The sequence below is a fragment of the Gadus morhua genome, chromosome 12 (genome assembly GCF_902167405.1).
Source record: "Gadus morhua chromosome 12, gadMor3.0, whole genome shotgun sequence".
Taxonomy (NCBI): domain Eukaryota; kingdom Metazoa; phylum Chordata; class Actinopteri; order Gadiformes; family Gadidae; genus Gadus; species Gadus morhua.
The window spans coordinates 29190347-29215346 of NC_044059.1; the positions used below are offsets into that span (position 1 = coordinate 29190347).

Below are 25000 nucleotides of genomic sequence, written 5' to 3' on the forward strand. Positions count from 1 at the left end.
AAATCCAGTTCTTTCCAGCCACGTTCCAGAAGCAGTCTACTCTTTTCTGTGCTGCTTTTGCAGTGACATCGATACGAGACTAATGGGATCGATGAGGGGTAGATGGTCTTCTGTTGGACATGGTCCAAGTGGACAATTAGTGTTTTCTGCAATAATAAACGTATGAAGCAAGTCAATCGCAAACAAATACTTCAAATCAACGGCTAGCTTACATCTAGGAAGTCAAAAGATTGTTGTTGGTAAGGGAACGAGAATGGTTATTTAATGTGTTAATCTTCGAGGCATGCTGAAAATGTCAGCAGAGAAAGCTAACTTTAGATTTGCTCCATATTGACATATTTTTTGCTGAGAACCTATCTTTTCTTCTTGTGCCCTTTGTGGCAAACCTCAGAATACAAAAATTGTTCTTTCAGACGAACACAGTTTAGCTTTACAACAAATACAGTTAGACACAAAGGTGACAGTCACAGTCCCATTTTTCATTGAGGGTACCACACACACACACACACACACACACACACACACACACACACACACACACACACACACACACACACACACACACACACACACACACACACACACACACACACACACACACACACACACACACACAAAACACAAAACACAAACAAACACAAAGCACAATTGACGTTGATACCTTGTAAAACCTTGAGAGAAAGACATTTAAATAAATAAAGTATTTTACATCACGTTATACGTTATTAGTTCTGAATGTGCTTCTGTATTTGCATTAGAGTCAATCATTGTGGCCCAAACTGCAAATTTTCTGGTTCACCGAATAGATACTAGAATATTTATCCATACTCATACTCCATATGACAAATACCATTTTCAATACCACAGTCCAGCACATTGGTTGGTCACATTTACAGTGATCATTACATTAATATACACTATATACACAACACAACTAACAAGAAGGACGGTCTTCTTAGTTTGTGTTCTTAGCTCGCCGTTTCCCTGATCCCAGGGGACGAGACGTTTATTTTGCTGTTTTGTTCTCTGTGGATATCTGGGGGCCCCCACATGGCAGCCGCCCCTCTTCTCCAGCACACAGTGGGGGGGTCCGTGGGGGCCACTAAATAAAGAACTCCTTGGGGCTCTCAAAGGAGTCGTTCTCCGAGTCAGCCTGGCCGCTAAAGGGGAACTCCCGGGGGGCCTCCTCCCCTGAGGGGGCCCCCTTTGTCTCGGGCCCGCGGCAGGCGTCTCGTCTCCGGTGCAGCAGACGCACGGCGACGGCCAGCGCACACAGACCCACGAAGACCCCCACGGCGATCAGGCCTGCAGAACACAGAGGACCACCGCGTCAGAACAGCCCACGCGTCCTCACTCCGAGTTTCGTCAAAAATCGACGCGTTTTTGGGGCATTTGGCGGTAACTGCTGACGCAAAGGGTGACCTTGTGCGTCTTCTTTCGACGCAGGGGGTTTCAACGCCAAAAGAACCCAAAGAAGTGTTGATTTTTGACAAACTCGGAGTGAGAATGTGTTGGAACAGCTAACGATGGATTAGATTAGAATTAACATCTCGCCGTGATCCCTCCCCCCAATGAGACATACAACCTCAAGCACGCTGTTAATTATAGCTCAGCCATAATCATTTCACATTTTACGATATGGCTTATTACCTTAAAGCGATAAGAATATGTTCACGTTTGTCATATTTTATGGAGGTAGCGATGGAGATCGACTAACGAGGGCAATGTGGACCATAGATCACCTGTGTTGTCGTGATTTCAGCTCCAGCAGGAATTCTGCCTGCTTGCATTCCTCTTTCAATATGCATCACCATGATGTTAGAAACACAAAGTATATGGTTTGTCCATACCTCAGGCTAAGAGCTGTATGCATACACAGCTAACCAGCCGAAACGTTCCTTGTGAGAGATCATCAAGGATAAAGTGCTTAACTATCAGAAGAAAGCAATTTTTGACATTGTTGTATGAAAGCTTCTGAACGGTTCCATTTTTCACTAATAATGAATAATCTTTGAGCAAAATAGAAGTTGGCATTTGACCTAGTTTGAGGCCAACTCTTAATGCTGTCTCCAATTAGTCCTGCACGCTAAATCAACCTAGCCTGACATCGCCTGACCAATTTGCAATTATGTATTAAGCTGGAACCTCTGTGTTATTTTTTAAATTTAAAATAGGCAATACCAGCGGGCGCAATTGGATAGACCTACAACCAATCAAAGCAACCACACGTGTGACTTATCAGCGGCAGCCATCTTGGTGGATAATGAAACCCGGCTCGTCTTTGATAAACGTTTGTGATTCACCGGCCCACGCCAGGTTCGCAGGGCTCAGACACGTATGCCAGAGCAATAAAACACAAGCCTGCAGATGACTCGGGTTCACAGTCTCACATTCGCCCGGTGGATGCAGAACATTTATTCAAGACTTGGGGTCTATTCATGACTATGTCTCTCGTTCACTTGCTCATGTTCAACCTTTTTCAAAATGTGGATTAGGATTTTACACTGAATGCTGAATGAGCCAAATAAATGAGGACATTGCTTTGAAGATGAATGCTGCATAAGCATTTATTCCCTTCTGATAACATATTTGTCAATCCCTTTAAGTGTTTTGTGTGCTGCTGAATCAACCAAAGCATAGATATGTAAAGAGCTATGGGGGCAGAATACTTTTGTGACTTAGTTTTTATTTGATTGATATTATTCAACCACTTGGGACTTCCTCTCAACATGTTCCCACACAAAAAAACTTTTTTTATTTGGTCGCCCTAGTCTGAGGTTAAAGAGAGAAGCAAGCAAGTACAGGACTGTTGTGTTAGAGGAAATAAGATCCTGTTCAGTTCAAATCATAATAAGCTTTGTGGTTTTCATCTTAACATAATATTTGATGACTGTCTTATGCAGCTCTTCCGTGCTTTAATGATATTCTGCCTCTTTGCTGAATAACATTTCCTCTTTTGAGTTTTTTTTGTTCTGAAAACAAATCAATCCAAGGAATCGATTTGAGCACGTAGATTCTAATTGGTTGATGAACCAGGTCTTACGGTACCTCCAATCAGGGCCGACTCGCTCCTGATGGCGTTGACTAGCGGCTGGCCGGGGCCCACGGAGCCCGACAGGTCTGTGACCGCAACACACAAACACACAACACACACGTTACACACATTACACACATTACACAGGGCGTTTATTGTCCCGGAACAACAATGAGCAAATCCCAAGATCACAGAAGATAATAGGAAGAATGGGAATTACAGGAATATATTCCAAATGCGTGCTAGAAAAGGAAAGTAAAGACAGTTTAATTGAACATAAGAAAGAAATGAAAGAGCAGGAAGAGCGGGAAAATTCAGAGGAATATAATCAATGGTTTCCATTGCAGGCCTGCTATGAATTTACTATCAAAGACGGCATGCAGCCAGCAACATGGGACACACACACACACACACACACACACACACACACACACACACACACACACACACACACACACACACACATACACACACACACACACACACACACACAGAGACAGACAGACAGACAGACAGACAGACAGACAGACAGACAGACAGACAGACAGACAGACAGACAGACAGACAGACAGACAGACAGACAGACAGACGTGCACACACACACACAGACTATCTTTTTGCTCGCCCTAGTCACCTGGGAGGGAGTGGGTGGTCTGGGAGGTGTAGGGCCTGGCTGGAGGGGGGGCCCCGCAGCGGGACCGGGCCAGGGGCCCGCTGACGCTGACGGGGGCCGTGTCCGGGTGCAGCAGGGCGGCCTTCAGCGGGCTGATGGAGTTGAAGAGGACCCCCGACAGACAGCCCGTGAACCCCCTGGAGGCCAGCAGAGCCATCTCGTGGTCCATCTCAGAAGACCCTGAGCCCGGCAGAGGAGACAGAGAGGGAGAAGGGATGAATCAGCGCCTGGAGCCTGGAGCCTGGAGCCTGGAGCCTGGAGCCTGGAGCTGTTTAGAGGACGGCTGGAGGATGAATCGTCAACACACTGGACCCCGTACTCCCATCCGATTGAGATGCTGCATTATTCATGTTGTCACAGAGCTTTTCCCTTTTTTTCTATTGGATGCAAATGCAAAGCAAAGCATCTCCTTTTAGCTCCAGGGAGGGAATATTGTAAACACATGGTTTCATCTGACACCATAGGAAAATCCATGCTTTCCAAGAGCTGCTATTCTGTTCGTATAAATGACAAACATACATAAAATGCATTGTCTAAGAATATTTTAACATAAGTCCAAACCAATTCCAGACAATATGATGTTAAGAATGTAGTCGGCAGTATGGCAGTACAACAAGGTATGAATTCAGAACACTCGCGGCCTTTCTGACAACACAACGGAATTGTTGTCCCGTCCCGCGGGACACTGGTAAATTCCCATATCGGACGACGCCAGCCTCTGATGGGTCAAATAAAGAGCAGCACAACACTTTCCTTTGATAATGATTCAAAGTCATGTACGGGCGACAGTAACTCAGACGGTAGTGGGTTGACTGGTAACCGGAAGGTTGCTGGTTTGATTCCCAGAGTGTCGAGGTGTCCCTGAGCGAGACGCCTCACCTTAACTGCTCCCGACGAGCCGGCTGTCGCCCTGCGTGGTCGACTCCGCCGTCGGTGAGTGGATGTGTGAATGAATGCTCTCTCTCTCTCTCTCCCCCTCTCTCTCCCTCTCCCTCCCTCCGGGTCTCTGGTGTCTCCATCCAGCCTAGCTCGATTAGTCAGCCTGATGGATGGCCCAGCAGGCGGGGAGTGACAGAGAATTAACTGGGTTCTAATGTCTGACTGCTGGTTGGACTCCCGCGGGCCGGCAGGCGGAGATGGGGGCCGGGCGACACGCTAACCACACACACGTCAACTTTTACCCCGGAGCCCGCCACCCACCGCTGGCTCCAGCGCTAAATGACCCAGAGAGGCTTCGGCTTCCCTGTGGTTGTAGGCTGGAGTTGGCGGACATGTTTCATCATTCAAATATCCATTTGGTCACTTAACTTTGGGCATGTAATCCATTTAAATGCAAATGTTAACATTACTGTTAGATTACAACGGTATGTCCTTTGTTTGGCCGTGGAGTTTCACGCCTCAGAGTGTACTGGATTATGATGACCCTTCTGTGTGTCTCCAACAGGGGCCCCCAGCCCACAGGGGCCTCCACCCCTTTAGCATGGGAGGTGCTGAGCACCCATAACAGGGGGGTCTCGGAGGGGGCTACACCCTGGTGCCTTCGTGGGTCACTCTGCTCCGACGCAGGGCCTGATCCTACAGAGACAGTTTGTCTCTGTAAGCTCTCATCCTCATGCTAAGACGGTATCTTGGATTCTACGCTTTGAACAATCGGTTAACATCGTCTGGAGAATGTTTTTGTTTTAAGCCGGACCAAGCCAGGGTTTTTTTTGGCTCTGATCACACGGAGAGAGTGGCCGTCATAACTATTTCTGAGCCAGGGCCACTTCATTCAATAAACAAAGCCCCGAGGGATCGCTTTCTGCCTTGGCATCTTTAACCGACTTTAAAATGTGTCTAGTGCCACAGTATCGCGCCTGGAGGGATTAGGACAAGACGAAAGAATTGAAGAGAACAGACTGGGCTTTAATCCTCTGGCAATAAGCTATTCAAAATCAATATATTAAGTAATTCTTTCTAATTATAGAATGATTTGTTTTCTGTTTATTTTTTTCTACTTACCTAGCACTCTCCCTAAAGTAAGAGACTCAAAGTCGTTGAAATCCACATCAGAGGACAGGTTGAAGTCTTCTCTAGCATGTTGGTCCACCTGAATGTGAAAGAGAAAGTCTTAACCTGATAAAAACAAAAGGAATGAATCTTTCCATAGTGTGTGCATACCCGAATGTATACGTGTGCAAGTGTTTGTGTTTGTATGTGCGTGTGTGTGTGTCTGTGTGTGTGGGTGCAGAATTTGTGTGAGTGTGTGTGGGTGTGTGTGTGTGCGGGTGTGTGTGAGTGTGTGTGTGCATGTGTGTGTGTTTGTGTGTGCATGTGTGTGTGTTTGTGTGTGCATGTCTGTGTGTGTGCGCGTGTGTTTGCGTGCACATGTGTGTGTGTGTGTGTGTGTGTGTGTGTGTGTGTGTGTGTGTGTGTATGTGTGTGTGTGTGTGTGTGTGTGTGTGTGTGCATGTGCGTGTGTGTGTGTGACCTGGATGGAGACGGTGTCTGCCCGCCTCCTGACAGAAGCTGTGTGGAGCTGGCCATTAGCCAGGTGAGCCACGTCACTCCTCAACACCTCCACCTCTCTGCCGCTGTGCAGCCTGTACCGCACCTCCACCTTGTCTTCACACAGACAGGGAGGAGACAGGTGGTGTTCAGAGAGAAGAGGGGCGGAGAGAGAGGAGAGGGGATGGAAGGGGAGGAAGAGAGGGGAGGAGAGAAGAGATGAAGGAGAAAGAAGGAGAGACTAAAAGTGGAAGCCTAGCGGATATCGACCATGATCTCATATCCTCCTTCGCTTTTATCTGACAACTTTTAAAGTGTTTACCATGTCCAGCCATGTCCAGCCATGTCCATGGTGGGTGAAAGTGGATTATGTTCATGCAGGGCATGTTTTAGACACCGGGCCGAACAACAACAAGGCCAAACCGAAGGCAGACCTACCATCTCCGCTGAGGACCAGCGCCAGGTACTCCCGGTGGTGGGACGAGGAGGCGTAGAGGAGCAGAGCGGGGCTCTGGCTGGTCCTGAAGCTCAGGGACACCTCCTCCCCCCTCAGGGGCAGGGCGGGGAGCGGGGGGGCGGGCAGGGCGCTCTGGTTCCTACCCGGGTGCCGGGGCTCTCGGAGGGCGTAGCGCACCGCGGTGGCCGACGTGAAGCTGGCCGACAGCTCTGGAGGACATGTCAGCGGGTTACGTTATTGTTTGATTATTATTATTGTACGGCTGCTTGATGCACCTCGTTGGTGCCGGGTGAGACTTTAATCAAATACATTCAAACACGTCAATCTTTTATCAAGCAATTATGTTTTTGCAAAGTGTAAAGATTTAAAATGCATGGTGGTTTTTATGTTCGAATGAAGGTGACTCCCGCTGTGTGGCCAAGGTTTTTCCTTTTCACAAAACATTTTGTAAAGTAAAATAAAAAGCGATGTGTTGTGTAGTGGTTCGTTTCACCACATCATAGTGAATGTATGTCAAATTCAATCATACAAATTATGCTTTTAATGTCACTCAAAGACACTTAGTAATCACCATATTTATGTTGCAGTTATTCAGTTGGAGGAAGTGACATCTCTGAATGTCAGAATAGTGTTTACCGGATGCCAACGCTAGAGTAGCCTGATAAAATGTCATTTAAAAGTGAGAGATTTCTTCATCCTATACTGACATGGCGCCGCAATACCGTAGCATCCTCGTGAATTATTGAACACACATTTAGATCTGCGTCAAAGGCAGATCTTTCGCCAAGTGGTGACTCACTCGAACATCAAACTGACTTTGAGGATTAAACTCTGGATGCATTCTGGGGCAGCTGCCTCATTACGTAAATGCCTCTGGATTACTGATACCTTAATCGTGATTTACAGAATTCCAAAGCGTGCTAGCTCAAGGTAGACTCCAATTATGAGGTCAATCCTACATAGTTTAAGAATAAATTCATGCTGTTTCTGTGTGTACGTGTATGCGTTTGTGTATGGTGTTTACATTTCTTCAACGTTTTCCGCAATATCTTTAGAAAGAACGAGCATTGCATTAAAGTTCTAGTTTATTGTTTCTGGTCTTTACTCCTATGGTTATAGTATTTCAGTCGGAAGAATGCAGCAGTGTGCCTGTTGAGGTGCAGCAACTGTCGTTTGTGTTGCCGTTGTGTTGCCGTTGTGTTGCCTGTTGCGGTTCTTTATGCATGCGTAAACCTCGGGGTCCCATTCTACCTGCACAGGCAGTGTACTCTGTCTCTGTTTGGGTGGTGGGCGGTGTGCACAAGGGCAGGGAATCCGCCTGCTACTTCCCTCCAGAGTGCCCTCAAGGCAGAGAGAGAGAGTCCTAAAGCGCCCTCTCCAATTCCCCTCCAATAGAGAAGCTCTCTCCACGGGAAGACAACGTTGAGGGCCCCCAATCCACCGGTGAAAAGTGTGCTTTACACATCTTTCCCCCTCTTCCTCAAACTGTGTGTGTGTGCTTGTGTCTGATCCGGGTGTCCTGGGTTAGGAAGGAACTTAGGAAGGAAGTCATGTACTGGTCTCAGGCCATGTGAAGGGTAAAAAACACACACCAAACCACACATCCCAGCTCGAGCGCTCTGCACAACTACCTCAGCTCGACGTCTGGTATCGCCCTCGCTGAGAGCAAGTAAAAGTCAATCATCAAAGTCACAACTCTTCTCTGTTTTAGCACCGCGGTGGTAGAACGAGCTCCCTGCCGACGTCAGGACCACAGAGTCGCTCCCAAGCTTCCGCAGAAGACTCAAGACTCGCCTGGTCCGAGTTCACCTGGACTCTGCACAGCCCACCCCTCCCACTTACGGTATGTTGTACGCCATGGCACTTGATGTACGCACTTATTGTGTATCGTATTTAGTTATAGTACTTCGTTGTGTAGCATCTTATCCTAGCTATCTTTGTTGCATTCGGGGAATGTGTTAACCTAGTGATAGTTAAGGCTTGGCACTATGAACATCCTTACTGTCCCGACAGAGATATATTGTTGTTTCTCTTTCTTCTGACAATTATACTTATTGTAAGTCGCTCTGGATTAGAGCGTCTGCTAAACGCCCTTAATGTGAAGGTACATGCGAGGTGTACCTTGGTGACAGAAGGTTCCAGTGAAGGCCGAGGGGCCGCAGTCACAGGCGAAGCCCTTGGGCCTCTCCTGGCAGCGCCCCCCGTTGACGCACAGCGCGCCGTAGGTGCTGCAGTGTCCGGGGCAGCCGGGCCGGACCCCCGGGGTGATGGCGGCCCTCGCCTCCAGGTCCAGGGTGACCCCGTTCAGCTGCAGCGAGCGCAGGCAGCCCCGGAAGCCCTTCTGCCGGGACGCCGTGCCGCCTGGGAACATCCACAATGACAATCACAAAGGTTAATTTAGTCTAACTTGATGGATTATTTTGTGTGTTTGTGCAAACAGAGTAGTATTCATTCGTTTGTACCTGTAGAAGACTGCAGGAAGTAGTCGAAACATGTCGAGGTACAAACAAATTAATGAATACTAGGCTGTTTACACGAACACACAAAATAGTTCACGTTTACATTTAGGGGTTTTTGGTGACGCTTTTAATCAAAGCGACTTGCAACCATTCACACATTCACGGCGGAGTCGACAACGCAGGGCGACAGCCAGCTGGTCAGGAGCAGTCAGGGTGAGGCGTCTCGCTCAGGGACACCTCAACACTCAGCTAGGAGGAGCCGGGGTTCGAACTAGCAACCTTCCGGTGACAAGTCAGCCCGCTCTACCTGCTGCGGCTGCTGCCGTCTGAGCTACCCGCCCCCCCTGGGGAGTGTAGGGGTAACATGTTGAACCACACCTCCTCTCTGGAACCACTGTGGATCTCTCTATCCACCCTGTCTGGTGTTGGCAGCGTGTGGGGGAGGCGTGCCGACTGTCAGTTAGAGCTTCGTTTTTAGCTTGTGTTGCTGTCAGCCGCGGGAGTGATCCGCCGCACGCCCACTCGGTAGCCAGGGCCACGGTTCTCTGCCGTCAGCACTCTGACAGAACAGCGCAGGGAGTTTTAAATGACAGGGCTGTGATGTGGCAAAAATAATAAATAAAAAATCGTTTGAAAAAGTATGAAATATGAAAAAGTTCCAGCGCGGAAACATGCTGACAGCGACGGGAGAGCAGATGGCATTGACGTCTGTCCCGCTGAATAATGGACCTTCAACGCGACAGTCTGCAGTGCCCTCAATGCACCACGCACACAGCCAAAACATTCCTACGGTCCTGCAAGTTCAACATGTAACCTCTTGTTCACAGAGGTCCCGGTTCAAACGAGATACAAATCGTCACGATTCTCCTCCCAGCAGCCTCGCCAGTCTTTACACACGTACATGACGATTCCAACTTTTCCAACATTCAGACCGGGCCACATTAATTACTTAAATTCTTTCACCAGTTCCATCTTCTGAAACGCATTGTGCTCTGTGCGCTGGTTAAACAATTTGACATTGTTTTTGACAGTTGCAGCATCTCTCTCTCTCTCTCTCTCTCTCTCTCTCTCTCTCTCACTCACACTCACGCACACACACACACACACACACACACACACACACACACACACACACACACACACACACACACACACACACACACACACACACACACACACCAACTTCTGTCATTTGATATTCCAAAGACACAACTAAGCACTTTTGAAATTAGTAAAATAAGTAGACTTTAAAAAATATCACAAACCCTTACTCTGTCGAAAGATTTCTGAAGATTTCCCTCCAAGGCAAGGAAATGTTGGCTATGCCAGCACTACCTAAATTGAATATAAAATTAGTCTGAGAAGGCGAGGTGAGCTTTTAACTGGGTGCTATCCCATTGGTCCGAATAGATCTTCGCCCCTTCCTGGGCTCTGCCGTTAAGATTAAACTCTTTGAGACACCTAATCTCAAGGTACAGTCACAAATGAATGGGATACCATTGAAATCATGGTACCTCAAAGTTTCTAACTATGTGCAAAACCTTAAAGTACACCCTCTCGTGGGTGAACCATAAAAACCTGTGCGCTCTCTGACTAGGCCCAATCACGGTGAATTGGTACAGACTTTGCGTCAGTAATCAACATGGCTCTCTAAAGTAATGATGTGCAAGCCACTTGTTCCCCTCCGGACGACGCAAGTCAAGCGAACGTCAAAATCTGTCAAGGCAGTCCATTTCACAGCCCTTCCCCTAAATCTATTCCAATCCTCGGTGAACACAACGCAAAATAGATTTGCCCATATAAGGGAAACGGCTGTAGTCACTTCTATCTCTATTCAAATAGAAGTGTTTGCTTAACACTTTTGGCCGATCAATACGCAGCACACAATCAATATTCAACTGCCTCCCTCTACCTCTGCCCAATCATCATTTGTTGATTTTCCCTGGAATAATGTGTGTTTACATATAAGAAGTGCCGTCCAGAATATTTGCGCTGACAAGGCCTCATAATGTAGAATGGATTGTGATTTCTCGTCCAGAGATCAGCGGGAGACGGTTAGCTAGTGAACAGCCCTGCAGTATATGAGTCTGGAATTTGAGGAGGGGGACATAATGAAGTCGACGGGGACACCGTGAACAAATGTATTTAACTGGGGGAAATATGTGTTCAGGACTTGATGATAGTCTTCAGCAGGAGGAGAACATTGTATGTTACGGTGAGTGTAATAACTGCTCCAAGAATATTGCTAGCGATTATTCATTCATCACAAAACCCTCTCCATTAAACTAAATGATTCATCCTGAATGCAAAAATCGACACACACACGCAAACGCAGATGCACGCACACGCACACACACACACACACACACACACACACACACACACACACACACACACACACACACCAAACAGGGTTGGTTATTTTGAGGGGGCTTCGCAGTGTGCAGCAACACCTATATCATCACACCCAGTTTCCTCCGAGTTGCAAATTGGACGGCTGTAGGGGATTAGTGTTCTCCTGTACGGCAAAAACTGAATGGCATGAAACACATTATTCATCCAATGGAAGAGCAGCCCTGATTTGGTTCACCGTTTTGTGTGACTGGGAGTTAACTTAAGATATTTCAATGTGTGGTGAATTGTATCAGTGTGTGTTACTGGCGGACAGAACGCCCTGGGGGGCAGTCTAGTTGTTAGTAAGTGGACGGACAAATGAGCACAGACAAAGCGATATACATAGAGGATCCAGCCCTATACAAATACTCTTACCCACTTAAGTATGCATGCATGCACATCTTAGACGGACGCTATATGTGTACACTAATGTATTGTTTTTTAGTGAGACCATTAATAATAAACAAAGGATCTCATCATCCCAACAGCTGCACACCTTAGCACGAGCGCCCAGGGCATATGTGAGGTTCTGTTATCGGCAATAGAGCGGCAATTAGAGCCATACTGTATAAAGTCTGTGGAGCCGTGTGGAGCCCTCAGGCTGATAGGGAGATACATCGCAGGGCCGTAGCAACACCAGTGGGGTCAGGGGGGCCGGAGGAACCTTGGGGGGGCCCGCTTCCACTTTCCAGATTGGTTTGGAGAAACAAAGAGTTTCTGAAGCGTTCCCCGCTGCCAGCGCTGAATTTCTATAAATCATGACCTCCTTTAAGAAAGATTAACTGGGCTCACAGAAAGAAGCAGTTCTTATCTTCTGCTCGGACTGGAGATGTCTATCAGGAGCGTAGAGGTCACACAGTAAGTGTCTGTGTGGTTCCATGCGTGCTCGCAGCCCGCGTGCTAAAACACATAATTGCCTTACAGCTGTTGTCTGAGCTGAGGGCTTTATTGCCATTTCACAGGACGCACAGAGGCAAACACACACACACGCACGCACACACACATAAAGAGGCACACATCCCTCACACACTCACACACACACACACACACACACACACACACACACACACACACACACACACACACACACACACACACACAGAGAGACACAAAGAGGCACACACACACACACACTCCATCACGACCACACACACACACAGGCACACACATACCTAAAAAATACACACACTCACACAGACACACACTGACACACAGACCCCCCCCCCCCCCCCCCCCCCACCTATGAAGAGCTGGCTGTTGAGCTGCAGGCTGATGTGTCCGTCTGCGGGGGCCTGCAGCGCGGCGGCGGGCAGCGCGTCCACGCGCAGCGCCGCCTCCCTCACGTTGCGCTCGGCCCGCACCGCGTGCCAGCGGTCGTCGTTGAGCGGGACCCCCGCGTCCACCCGCACCCTCAGAGGGCCGTTCCCCACGTCGAAGGAGAAGACCACCTTGGTGGAGGCTGGGGGAGACGGGGGGGAGGAGGGGGGAGAGAGGGTCAGACGAGGCTCGGGAGACGTGGGGGTCGGTACTGGGGTGTTTGTGTTTTTGTTGTGTTTGTGTGTTTATTGTGTTGGTGTGTTTGTGTGTTTGTCGTGTTTGTGTGTTTGTTGTGTTTGTGTGTTTGTTGTGTTTGTGTTTGTTGGGTTTGTGTGTTTGCTGTGTTTGTGTGTATGTCGTGTTTGTGTGTTTGTTGTGTGTGTGTTTGTTTTCTGTATGTTTGTTGTGTTTGTGTGTTTGTTGTGTTTGTGTTTGTTGGGTTTGCGTGTTTGTTGTGTTTGCGTGTTTGTGTGTTTGCTGTGTTTGTGTGTTTAGTGTGTTTGGTCGTTTATTGTTCTGTTTAGCGCTTTGTTCTTCTGTATCTGTGCTGTTTTCAGGTTTAGGATTGTGTGCGTCTGTGTTCGGGGGGCCAACATATAGAACGTCTTAATGTTACATTTTATTGACCGGCGTGAATACAAATAAAGGTTTATAAAAAAGAGAGTGAAAATATGGAAGGAGAGGAGACAAGGGGAGGGTTCAAGGGAGGAGTGGGAGTAAGGGGGAGGAGTGGAAGGAAGGGGGAGGAGTGGGAGTAAGGGGGAGGAGTGGGAGGAAGGGGGAGGAGTGGGAGTGAGGGGGAGGAGTGGGAGGAAGGGGGAGGAGTGGGAGTGAGGGGGAGGAGTGGGAGGAAGGGGGAGGAGTGGGAGTGAGGGGGAGGAGGGGGAGGAAGGGGGAGGAGTGGGAGGAAAGGGGAGGAGTGGGAGGAAGGGGGAGGAGTGGGAGGAAGGGGGAGGAGTGGGAGGAAGGGGAGGGGGAGGAAGGGGGAGGAGGGGGAGGAAGGGGGAGGAGTGGGAGGAAGGGGAGGGGGAGTAAGGGGGAGGAGGGGGAGGAAGGGGGAGGAGGGGGAGGAAGGGGGAGGAGGGGGAGGAAGGGGGAGGGGGAGTAAGGGGGAGGAGTGGGAGGAAGGGGGAGGGGGAGGAAGGGGGAGGGGGAGTAAGGGGGAGGAGTGGGAGGAAGGGGGAGGCGTCTCGCTCAGGAACACCTCCACACTCGACACTGACTAGCAACTTTCCGGTCAGCAGCCATCCCGCCCTGCCTCCTGAGCCACACACACTCAGGGCTGGGACGTCTGTGTGAGGCTGACTCTGCTGTTTCTCCCGCTTCCTGTTGGAGTCAATGCTGGGTCTGCTCTAGAGCTCAACAGCAGTGAAACTTCCTGCCCTACTTACTGTGGACATGTGAAGGCCTTTGAGGCGTTAATGGTGGGGGACACAAACACATCTGCGTTGACAGCGTGAATAATTGTACAGCGTGAATAATTGAAAACCCTGAACTTTTGTTAACATCAGGAACACTGATAATCAGGACAATGGCACGATGAAGGTTACTTGTTTATTTATTCATCGCCACCACTAGCTGTCATTCAACATGCAGATTTACATGTCAGTCCTTCAGCAGACTCTTTCATCCAAAGAGAATCACAGTATATCTTATTTTTAATACCGGCCCCATTAAGCTTAACCTTTTGGAAAAGGTGCTGATTGCAAAAAGATAGTTAATTGGACAGGGATAATTTTTCAAAGTTAATATGTGTCGCATCCCAGTTTATCTACACCGAGCTGTCAAATGTCCCACTGTCCCTGAAAGGAATGATGTTGTTGAAGTTCAACCGTACACATGTCCCTGTCCCGCCACCCCTCAACGTCTCATAGTCTCGCTACATCTCTGCATGATAGCGAAGAGATGGACAAATGGTTCAATTTGACTTTCAAAGTGTTCAAATGTGTCTTCAAAGCATCTGATATGACATTGCAATGCCTGTACCACAAAATAACCCATTTGGTGAACCCATTATTGATTTTGTGATTTTCCGCTGACAGAAAGGTCTGTAAGACAGTGTTTGTTGTCAAGGCTGAGTCGTGAGATGGCGGCCATACATGCAACACACACACACACACACACGCACGCGCACACGCATGCGCACACACACACGCACGCACGCACGCACACACACACACATACACACGCACACGCAGCGCTGTTACAACACTAGAAAACCAAGCAGGGCCAGAAGAGTACAGTTTGTGATGCCTTCACTGCCGCCGGCAGGCATCCTTTCTACAAATCATGGTCTCTTTAAGAAGATTGACTGGAGGCACAAAATGAATTGAAAGATGTGTGTGGAAAATATGAAAAAAAGAGAGAGCACACCAAACATCTGGCCCCCTTTCTCTGCAACACCTCTCTGGCTCATTACCTCTCCTTCCTCCGTCAAATACAGGAACCCCACTACTGAGGGTGAGGGAGGCCAAGTGGTTTTAAAACGTCTCTGTCAAATCACAGACATAGTTTGGTTCAGGGAAAGTAAAGCCTAGAAAGTGGCAGGATTCAAATGTCGCTCATCCATTTAGGAAAAGATGGAATAGCAACCAAAACAAATGTTTTGATTAGAATTTAAAGGTATGAAAGTGTCAGACTAAATACTCTGTTCGACATAAGAAAACCTTGAGTGACCCCCAGTAATGGAGTGTAGTCTTAAACACTCGTGGTCCACTTTTAGTGCCTTTCTTATCAAAATGGATTCACAACTGAGATATCTCAAAATGAGCATTCAGGTTGTTGTTTTCTCCTCTACTTTTCCTATTAGCGAGAGCGTACATCCATCAATGGTACAGGTACAGGTGATGTGTGTGGCCCGGGAGGAGGGGGTTAGGGTTAGGGTCTGGGGGGGGGGAGGTTAACCTTACAGCTGAGCTCAATGCGGATGAAGTCCTTGATCCCCAGGTTCTCCAGGAAGACTCCGGAGGAAGCGGTGGTCTTGAACAGGAAGGAGATTTCGGCGCTCAGCTCGGCGTGAAAGGCGGGGAAGTGGAGGTAGGAAGTCTCCGTGTCGAAGGACGCTGCGTTCCAGTAGCTCTCTGGCAAACAAAGAAACCCATCCGTAGTTTGTAGCGCCATAGTGCTGATTTATCTTTACATATTCGGGATGATACCGTGCACAAACTCACGGGTCGTTTAGGTATGTGTCTGTGTCGGTAAGGTGTGGTAAGGGTTCGATCCACAAAATAAGTGCTTCAACGTTGTTCATTTGTGTTTCGATTTTAAGGTGACAACATGGATAGCGTTGCTTCCAACCGCCCATCGAAACTATGCCCAACAACAGTAGTGCCGGCTATAAAACATAACCTATTGAATAGTCATTCAAATACAACTTCAACAAAGACTGCATCAGCAGCATATGGTAAAAGTATGTCACACTGCAGCGCCTGAGGCAAAATAGGATCACTAGCGACAATCCATCAGTGTAAAATCAACCGGCTTCTTGTCTTCCAGTCTGCCGTAATTAAATTCGCAGTAAGGCATCTCTCTGAAGCTCTAGATGGCCAGCAGTCTGTAGCGAGGGCAAGACATTGTGTCCTTGTTCTTTTGTTTTGTTGTGTGAGGCAGGTATAACTGTCTGTGTGGGCAGTAATAGTGCATGGCAGGTCAAGCACTTATACCCAGTCTCTAGCACAGAGAAGGCTCTCGCATCTGCTGCTATTGTTTCAGGGATTTCATTCGACCCGCTGCCAGAATCAGCTGCATATTGCTGCCGAAGGCAGCGAGGAGAATTTGTTGCTGTTTGTCAGCCGTTTAATTTGTTCTCCTCTGCCTGCCTTGTCGCATTGTCTCCTCAATGTGTTTATTGAGATGCGTTTGGATAGTCCATGGACCCCTCCATTGTTCTCCTATGGAGAAAGCAGTGCAGCAATTTCTGGTAGGTGTTGGCCATGCGCCATGAATCACGGCAGTTCGCTGCGAAGGGGTTTCGCTTCCACGTATAAATTACTTTCAACCAGCCAGAATGTTTAGCTGATTGTGTGTGTTTTTGTTGACATGCTAGAGAACACTGAACACAGACCTAGGGACTCTATGTCCTCCGCCCGGATATCCAGAGAAGACACCTCGACTGCAACTCATAGACTGCCAGCATCTCTTCACTGTGGATATTCCAATTTAAATTCTTGTATTGATGCCAGTGGTTTATATTATTTTGTTTATTTATTTATACTCTACATTAACTGATTAACATAGCCTACTTTTTGTGTGCAAACCAATACATGCACCGTGGACTCTGTACTATACGGTTAAATACAATCAAACTTACCTTTTCATCCCCATATGTATATAAATATATACTATATATATATATTTATACATGCATGCAGTGCCTGGTGCGTGGCGTTCAACGTAAGACGTTCCAACTTTGCAAAAGCACAGTCAGAATGTCTTCTGTGTCTCTTTATTTAAAATGTAGACACAACATTCATTGATGCTGACTTTAGTATTAATAATACAACATACAAATGGACCAACTGTTCTGCTAATTAGCTTATAACTGAGGCAGAACTCGCTAGGCTCTTTCATTAAGCTTGATTGATCCTTCTAAGAATCTCTTTAATGATTTACTTGGGGAAACAAAGCCTATAATTACAAATAATAAATGTTTGGAAATGCATCAAACACACAATGCATTATTTTGAAGCTATTTAAACATAGCTGCTTAAACTAACCATCATAACTTTTTACTTTAATCATTGCTTCTTGTGTACAAACATTATTGCGTAGATTTCGATTTTTCTAACCAGACGACACAAATATATATATTTATTTTTTACATTTACTTAAACATACCACTTATAATACGTGTTATCCCGTATAATCTAATATCAAAATGACATGAATCGAGGAGCATCCCTTGCGTATATGTTACGTAATTCATTCATTCTTGAAAAGAAAAAAACACCTGACCACAAATGACTAATACAAATGACCTTCCAAACTACAACCTCCGCCTATTCCACAACTCTATAAGATATGACTTACTGTCACCGTGACAACGTAGGGGCCCGACCCTGTAGGCGGCCTCAGAGCCAGGCCTCTGGATGTCCCCCAGCACCAGAGATCGGAGGGGTAGTGTCTCCTTATTGGTCAGCAGCCCCGAGTCGTTTGCCCTGAACAAGGAAGTGGCGAAGAAGGAGGCGGGGGCATTCGAATTCTCAATGTAAACATCTGGAAGTGTTAACATTCACCATCTTAATACCATGGAAGTATGGACACTCGTTACTACTAAACTACGGTCCATGCTACTCAAACATGGCACAGTAAAAGCAGGTACTTTGCCATGTGTTATAAGCTGTTTGTGTGTGTGTGTGTGTGTGTGAGTGTGTGTGTGTGTGTGTGTGTGTGTGTGTGTGTGTGTGTGTGCGTGCGTGCGTGCGTGCGTGCGTGCGTGCGTGAGTGCGTGCGTGCGTGCGTGCGTCTGTTTGTCCGCGTGTGCGCGTGCATGCGTGTGCATGTGTGTGTCTGTGTGTCTGTGTCTGTGTGTTTGTCCGTGTGTGCTTGTGCGCGTGCGTGCATGTGCATGCGTGCATGTGTGTGTCTGTGTGTGTGTCTGTGTCTGTGTGTTTGTCGGTGTGTGCGCGTGTGTGCGTGCGCGCGTGTTACCATTGTGGCTGGTCAGCGTCACAGTTGCAGAGGTGCCGGGGGTGGAGGCAGTTCTCCTGCAGGCCGCAGGCGCACTGCTGGCTGCCCGGCACCGCGCCCCCCCAGTGGGTCTGGGTCGCCCCTGGAGATGGACCCCCGACCCACCAGCTGGAGGCCGGGCCCTCTGGGACACAGAAGCAGACACAGACCGTGTTAGGGGGCCGCTGCCCGCCTAGGGTACTGGTCAGTAGCCCCACGTCGGGGGTCCGAGTGGGAGGGAGGGCCACCAGACTCCTCACTCCGTCAGTATCCAATGCTCATGTCAAGAGAACATTTTCTCTAGTGGTACTTCTTAAAGATGGCCCAAGAAATGGAAAGGGCCTACCGCTTACTGTCTAGCCTCATGGATGTGGTGCTGCCCTGACCAGGAAGCTTTCAAACCTCCCCCCGCAAGTTGTTGGGTCTGAGTGAGCGCGCGCACTCAGAGCGCTGCTCCCCGAGCGAGGAAAGCAGCTCCTCGAGAGCATTACCTCGTTGCAAGCGAGAGGGGGGGAATAACTTCGGTCGCACAAAACACAGTCTCTCGCGCCTAACCTGATTGACAACCCTCCTCAGCCCTCCCCCCATTCATTCTGAAGATTGCCGCTGCCGTTAATGCTTCTTCATAATAGTTAACTACTTTAACGGCACCGACAATCCAAAACCTGTGTGGAATCTAGATGGAAAAAGTGTGTAGTTCCAAACGTGAGCAGCTTTTACTTCTTCGCCACCTACAGAGTTTGTTAGGTAGGCCTAGGATCATTCTAAACCCCATGTTATTTCCCATAGACATTTGAGCGAACCGAATCCTCAGAGGCGGGACTTATTCTTCAGATGTCTATTGACTACAATTCAGAATGAATGAGAGGGGGGACTGAGGAGGGCTGTCAATCAAATATCGCGCGGCGTGTTCAGAGCAGAACGTTAACAAAGTTGACGGGCAAAACAAAGGGACAAAATAGCATAGATTATGTTGAAGATCATAGAAGATTCGTTGATGTTGACAAAACAAGATTTTCTAAATGAACTAGAGCAGCAGAGAATTGTTTCCCCACTGTTTGGATGGAACACTGTGCTCAGACTCTTAGAGTCTTAGACTCTTAGACTCTCTTAGAGTCTGAGCACCACAGGGAGTGTGGCAACTGAAGCAAAATATGTTTTTCAAGCGGCGACGAAAGAGTCTAGGTTGACAACACAGACATTGCAAAGGCAAGTGCTGTGTGGTGCCATCTCCCTTCACTGCTCACTTCATCAAGTGGTTTTGTGCTACTTTTTGAGCTCCTCAAAGATAAGCCTTCCATGAAAGTGTGAAAAAGATGTGATTGAGTTTTGTAGTGTGACTCAATATTTGCTTTGCCACTCTTTGCCCTGAATGATTACAATAAATGAGGCAAGCTCTCATGATAAGGAGGATTTTACCCCAGTAGCCACAAGCCACACAGGTCATTCAGAAGTGAACATCAGTTTCCTTGAGTTTGTTTATTCCTGAAAGGCATCCACTCTTTGTTTCGTCTTTCTCAGAGGTTTCTGTGAAGAAGGGCAGATGATGAACTCCTAAAAAGGAACAGCTGTCTACCCAGAATGCACCAGGACTAAAAATAAATATTAGATTGTATTTTCAATTTGCTTATTTTTTGCAGCAATATAATGTATTACTCCCAACTTGCTTCCCTTGTTGGACGGTTATATAAAGAAGCTTCTCAGATTTTATTTGCTGTGGTTCAGGTTCGTATACGAGCCTCCCTTCAGAAGTTTTGCCATAAACCTATTGTGATGTTCTCAGTGACGCTGAGGCCCTGACAGCGCGAGCCCTGACCTCCTGCAGCTCAGAGCTCAGAGTTGTTCAGTAGATGTAGGCTCAGTGGATTCAGCTCTGGAGGAAGGGCTGCTTTGACCAACAGCACACGTTGGTAATGTGTGATGTGAGTGTGGGGCTTCAAACACGCTGGATGCGGTGGACGTAGCTTGCGTTCGCCATTATGGGCACGATACAGATGCTGGGATTCGTTTCGATTTTTTGTTTAATTGTATTAGAGCCGTTTGTCATTGTTATAATTTAATGCGATTGTGCCGCCCAGAATTGTCTGGACGCCATGTGGCTCAGGAGGTAGGGTTAGATTAACATCATCCCATCAACCGGTCTTACCCGGTGTGTTGAGGAGGCGGGACTTCCTGCAGTAGTAGGACAGTTCCTGCTCACAGTGCTCTGATTGGCTGATGATGGCGGTCAGCTGCTCCTCTTCGGAGGCGTAGTCGAAGGAGGCGTGATGCGGCCCCCCCGATGGGGGCGGCCGGAGGGGGGTGAGCTCCGTGTTGTTGTGCTTCAGAACCATCCACGTCTGGTCCTCTGCTCCCCAACAACAACAGGAAGTGACAGAGGAAGGTAAACATCCTGAGTGACAAATAGAGTTTGCCGCTTAAGGGTGAATACAATTTGTTTGGTTGTGTATGTGTACAGGTTTAACAACACATGCAAATAAATATGCAGGGTCAGAATTAATATTAAGTCAGGATGTCAAAGATAAAAAAATGTCTTCCTTGTATGAAGTTGAACTTGTGTGTGTGGGTGCTTGCGTGTGTATATGTGTACACGTGTGAGTTGACATGCAAATAAAGAAGCATAGTCAGATTTAATCAAATGTGATAGCCAAGAAGTTAAAGACACCCACTCAATTTATACCGGCTCTACCAGGAATTGCTTCCCCTAAGGTTTTATAAAGTTTTGCTTTGTGTGTGTGTGTGTGTGTGTGTGTGTTTCTGTACGTGTGTGTGTGTGTCTGTGTGTGTGTGTGTGTGTGTGTGTCTGTGTGTGTAGGTGTACGTGTATGTGTATATGTGTGTGTGTGTGTGTGTGTGTGTGTGTGTGTGTGTATGTGTATGTGTATATGTGTGTGTGTGTGTGTGTGTGCGTGCGTGTAGGTGTATGTGTATGTGTATAGGTGTGTGTGTGTGTGTGTGTGTGTGCGTGCGTGCGTGCGTTACCTGTCATGTTGCAGTAGATGAGCTGGGGTTTAATGGGTCCACTGCCGTCGATGTCTACGTGGTAATGTCCAGATCGGTTGCCCTGGTGTCGGTATGCTTCACATGACTGCCCATATATGGCTGGGAGGGGGTTAAGGAATCGGAGGATTGGTCTCCTATTGTTGCAGACAGTAACCACTGAGACATCCTAATAATATGTCTGTTTAGTACTACGGCTCCAGGGGAAACACCTGCGCCTGGCGGGAGGAACGCAGGCAGACTCAGGGCTCGCAGTGAGGTGTTGTCAGAGTCTTCCGCAGAATGTGATGGCTGTGTTTGGCGGGCCTCAGCCGAGAGGAGGCAGCGTAGCCCGACGACCACGAAGCGGCCTCTCGAGGATCTCGAGCTGATCGAGGACGTTTCCCAACCGCTCCAGGCAGGAGCCGCCCGGGAGCAGCCTGGTTGGTTTAACTCCTCGTGGTGAAGCTTCGAGGAGTTAAACCAACCAATCGTCAGGGTGGGGGGCTAGACGACCTATAGCCGCCTAGGGGGGGGGGGCGGCTATTGGCTGTCTAGCCCCCCACCCTGACGATTGGTTGGTTTAACTCCTCGAAGGGAAGCTTCGAGGAGATACGTGTAATACAGTGTTTTTCTGCTTTTATGGCGTTTCACCGGCCGCTGTATGGGAACTTTACGGGAGGTTTCTCTGTGTAGGCGGCGCCTTAACCTTCGTCTTTGCTCCCTCTGCTTGGCAGAGTCCAGGGCTTGTTACGTTTCTGCAGCTTAGGTTTAACCAGACCTTTGACTTGTGTTCACTGGGGGAAGGGGTGCCACACACACGGAGCCAGGGAACCACAGCGCACACACACACACACACACACACACACACACACACACACACACACACACACACACACACACACACACACACACACACACACACACACACACACACACACACACACACACACACACACACACACACCTCCTTATTGGTGGATTGGTGCACATTGATAAACAGCCTCATGACAAATCGATCAGTATAGTTTTCTTTAATCATTACCATGACCCAAACTTTGTTTCAAATGTAAGAGTAAATTAAAGTAGCAAGGGGATTGGTGTTAGAGTGTATCGTTGTGATGTTTGTTGTGTTGGTGGAGGTTTCTTGTTCTACGCAGATTGGATTAGAATCAGTTGGCGGCGAGCCCAAGAGACACCGTTGCCACTGGAGCGAGGACACCCCGAATCAATGATACTCAATGAGGCCCCTGCAACATCACTCCTCCTCCATCCCCAGCCCCCCTTCGTGTTTGATGCAATCAGAATAGATAATACTTCGTCCAGTGCTTCTCTTATAGTCTCCTATAGATAGTTATAGATTTGAAAACAACTGTAAGGGAAGCCAGCAGTCTGGCCTTCGTCTACCTCCCTGTAAGATATGATAATAATAATAATAATAATAATAATAATACATTTAATTTAGAGGCGCCTTTCAAGACACCCAAGGTCACCTTACAGAGCATATAGTCATCATGATGGACAAGCCACTCCTTTCTTGATGTTTCCTCTCTCTCTCTTTGTGTCCTCACCCTTCAGTAGCTGTTGTCCCTTTCTTCTCAATCTCTTGCTTGGTCTATGTCTAAAGTCTGTGGCAGAGAGGTGACGAAAAAAATCGAAGTTCAAACTTTCCGAACCAGACATAGGGATGTGTATCAAACGGGAAGAACAGTAAGGATTTGTTCTCGTGGGTTTAGTTTCATACAGCCTTAGCTCAAGATGTAGAGGGTCATGTGGCAAACAGAGGGAAACTGGTTCCAATCTCATTGTCTCCGAGATGAAGGACAAGGTGTCCCTGAGAAAGAGCTCTAAAGGCGAAACCATACAGATATTCAACTTCTTCATGAATATCAGTCTGGCCTTGGAGGGGCAGCAATTGATTTCCACATATGCGCTATCTCAAGTTATTTAAATTTTTCAGATTAAATAACATTTAGACACATTTAGACATTTAAACAAATAACTAAGTGACACTTCGTTCTCGTCAAATCTGGATGGAAGTCAAAGAACAACAGAGACTTTCAGAGACTTTCAGGCTCTTAGCTCGACTGATCTGCAGAGAGAAACAGGATGTGAACGTAAGAATGGTCTCTGAGGTCTAGGATGACAGCTCTATCGCTGTGACCGTATGTATAGATAGGTTCATGCAAAGAGTTTAGCTCCTTAAAGCTATGTGTCATCTTACAAATAAGTAAGTGGACACAAATGTTTCATTCCTCTGTCGTTGTTTGCATGATATCTAGAATAAAGGGCATGTTTAGTTCCATTATCCCCGCCAAAATATAATGTTTCGCTCCTTATGAATGCTCGAAGCTGTTATGATTAGCTGGAGAGAAAAATATAAACAGCTCTAGTGTCTATAGTGTGTGTAGTGTAGTCCGTTGTGTGTAGTGGGGTGCGGAGGTTCTCTTGTGTCAAAGTTCTCTCCACAGAGTGGGCAGAGTCTTCACCCCCCGGGACAGAGAAACCACCACAGACTTTGAGAGGCTTCTGGAGGTAATTGAGAGACAGTATATTGTCATTCCCAGCTGACTGTACCTGGGATAAGGCACAGCTGTCACCTCTCTCCCGATTGACTAATTGCTTTTAGGCCGAGGCACTACCTAGGCAGAGAGAATAGCTGTGTTCAAAATCGTTCCCTATACACTCACCCACTATTCCCTATAGTGTTCATGATATAGTGCACTATATAGGGAACGAACAAATGAGAATTTGGACACTACGCTGACCATTTCTAAACGTCATTTGCGTCAGTAAATGCGCCGGGTATTTGTGTGACGCAGACAGACGCGCCCACATCATGTACACAAACCGGGCACTCACAAGGAAAGCTGGAGGTTGTATTGATGTTGAATGTTACATTTCCTTGTTCAAGTTTTTTTCAATTCATTTTGAATGTTACATTTTCTATGTTAAATCCCAAATAAATTGTTGACATTTCTAATCGAAAGCCAGAGACTCCTCCATTAAATGTATTCGTTTTCGAGGTTATTCAGCTTCTTCTTCTCCTCCGGAAAAACATGACCGCATTGCATTGTGGTATACGGGAGTAACATGTAGGGTACATCGTAAGTACACTCAAATTTTGGGTATTTTAAGTGCACTATATGGTGCATGAAATTAACCACTGAGAATTCGAACACCACTACAAAGTGGCGAGCACCCTATATAGTCCACTATATCCGTGATAGGGAACGATTTCGAACAAAGCTAATGTCTCCAGGGTGAAGGAACGTTCCTGTACCTAGGGACCAATCTCTGCTACAAGGAAAGAAAGTAAGACTGACCCATTGATTAATCGGAACGGATTGGGGTATCAGGACGATTCAAGGGCTGGAACCGGATTATGCCAGTATGACCAGGGTTGCTCGCTGCCCTGCCTGGGTGAGCCCACAGAGTGAGGGCGAATTAGTAGAGCTGCTCGGAAAAGTGTTGTTCTCATCGGTCTGAAGAGAAAGTAATGGCCATTACGTCAGTAGTGCTACACGTGTAAT

General features: G+C 47.5%; 1 protein-coding gene across 1 annotated transcript in view; it reads right to left on the reverse strand.

Moving 5' to 3' along the window:
* LOC115556195 (contactin-associated protein-like 4) overlaps nucleotides 1-25000 on the reverse strand; it is a gene marked incomplete in the record, with an annotated part of 55721 nt that overhangs the window by 143 nt on the left and 30578 nt on the right. The window contains 13 exon segments of the mRNA XM_030373346.1: nucleotides 1-1305; nucleotides 3049-3120; nucleotides 3669-3887; nucleotides 5709-5796; nucleotides 6178-6311; nucleotides 6633-6860; nucleotides 8773-9012; nucleotides 12745-12963; nucleotides 15731-15901; nucleotides 17850-17977; nucleotides 18471-18633; nucleotides 20635-20835; nucleotides 21471-21590. The exon segment at nucleotides 1-1305 is cut by the window's left edge and continues 143 nt beyond it. Coding sequence (XP_030229206.1) covers nucleotides 1103-1305; nucleotides 3049-3120; nucleotides 3669-3887; nucleotides 5709-5796; nucleotides 6178-6311; nucleotides 6633-6860; nucleotides 8773-9012; nucleotides 12745-12963; nucleotides 15731-15901; nucleotides 17850-17977; nucleotides 18471-18633; nucleotides 20635-20835; nucleotides 21471-21590 — 2186 coding nt within the window.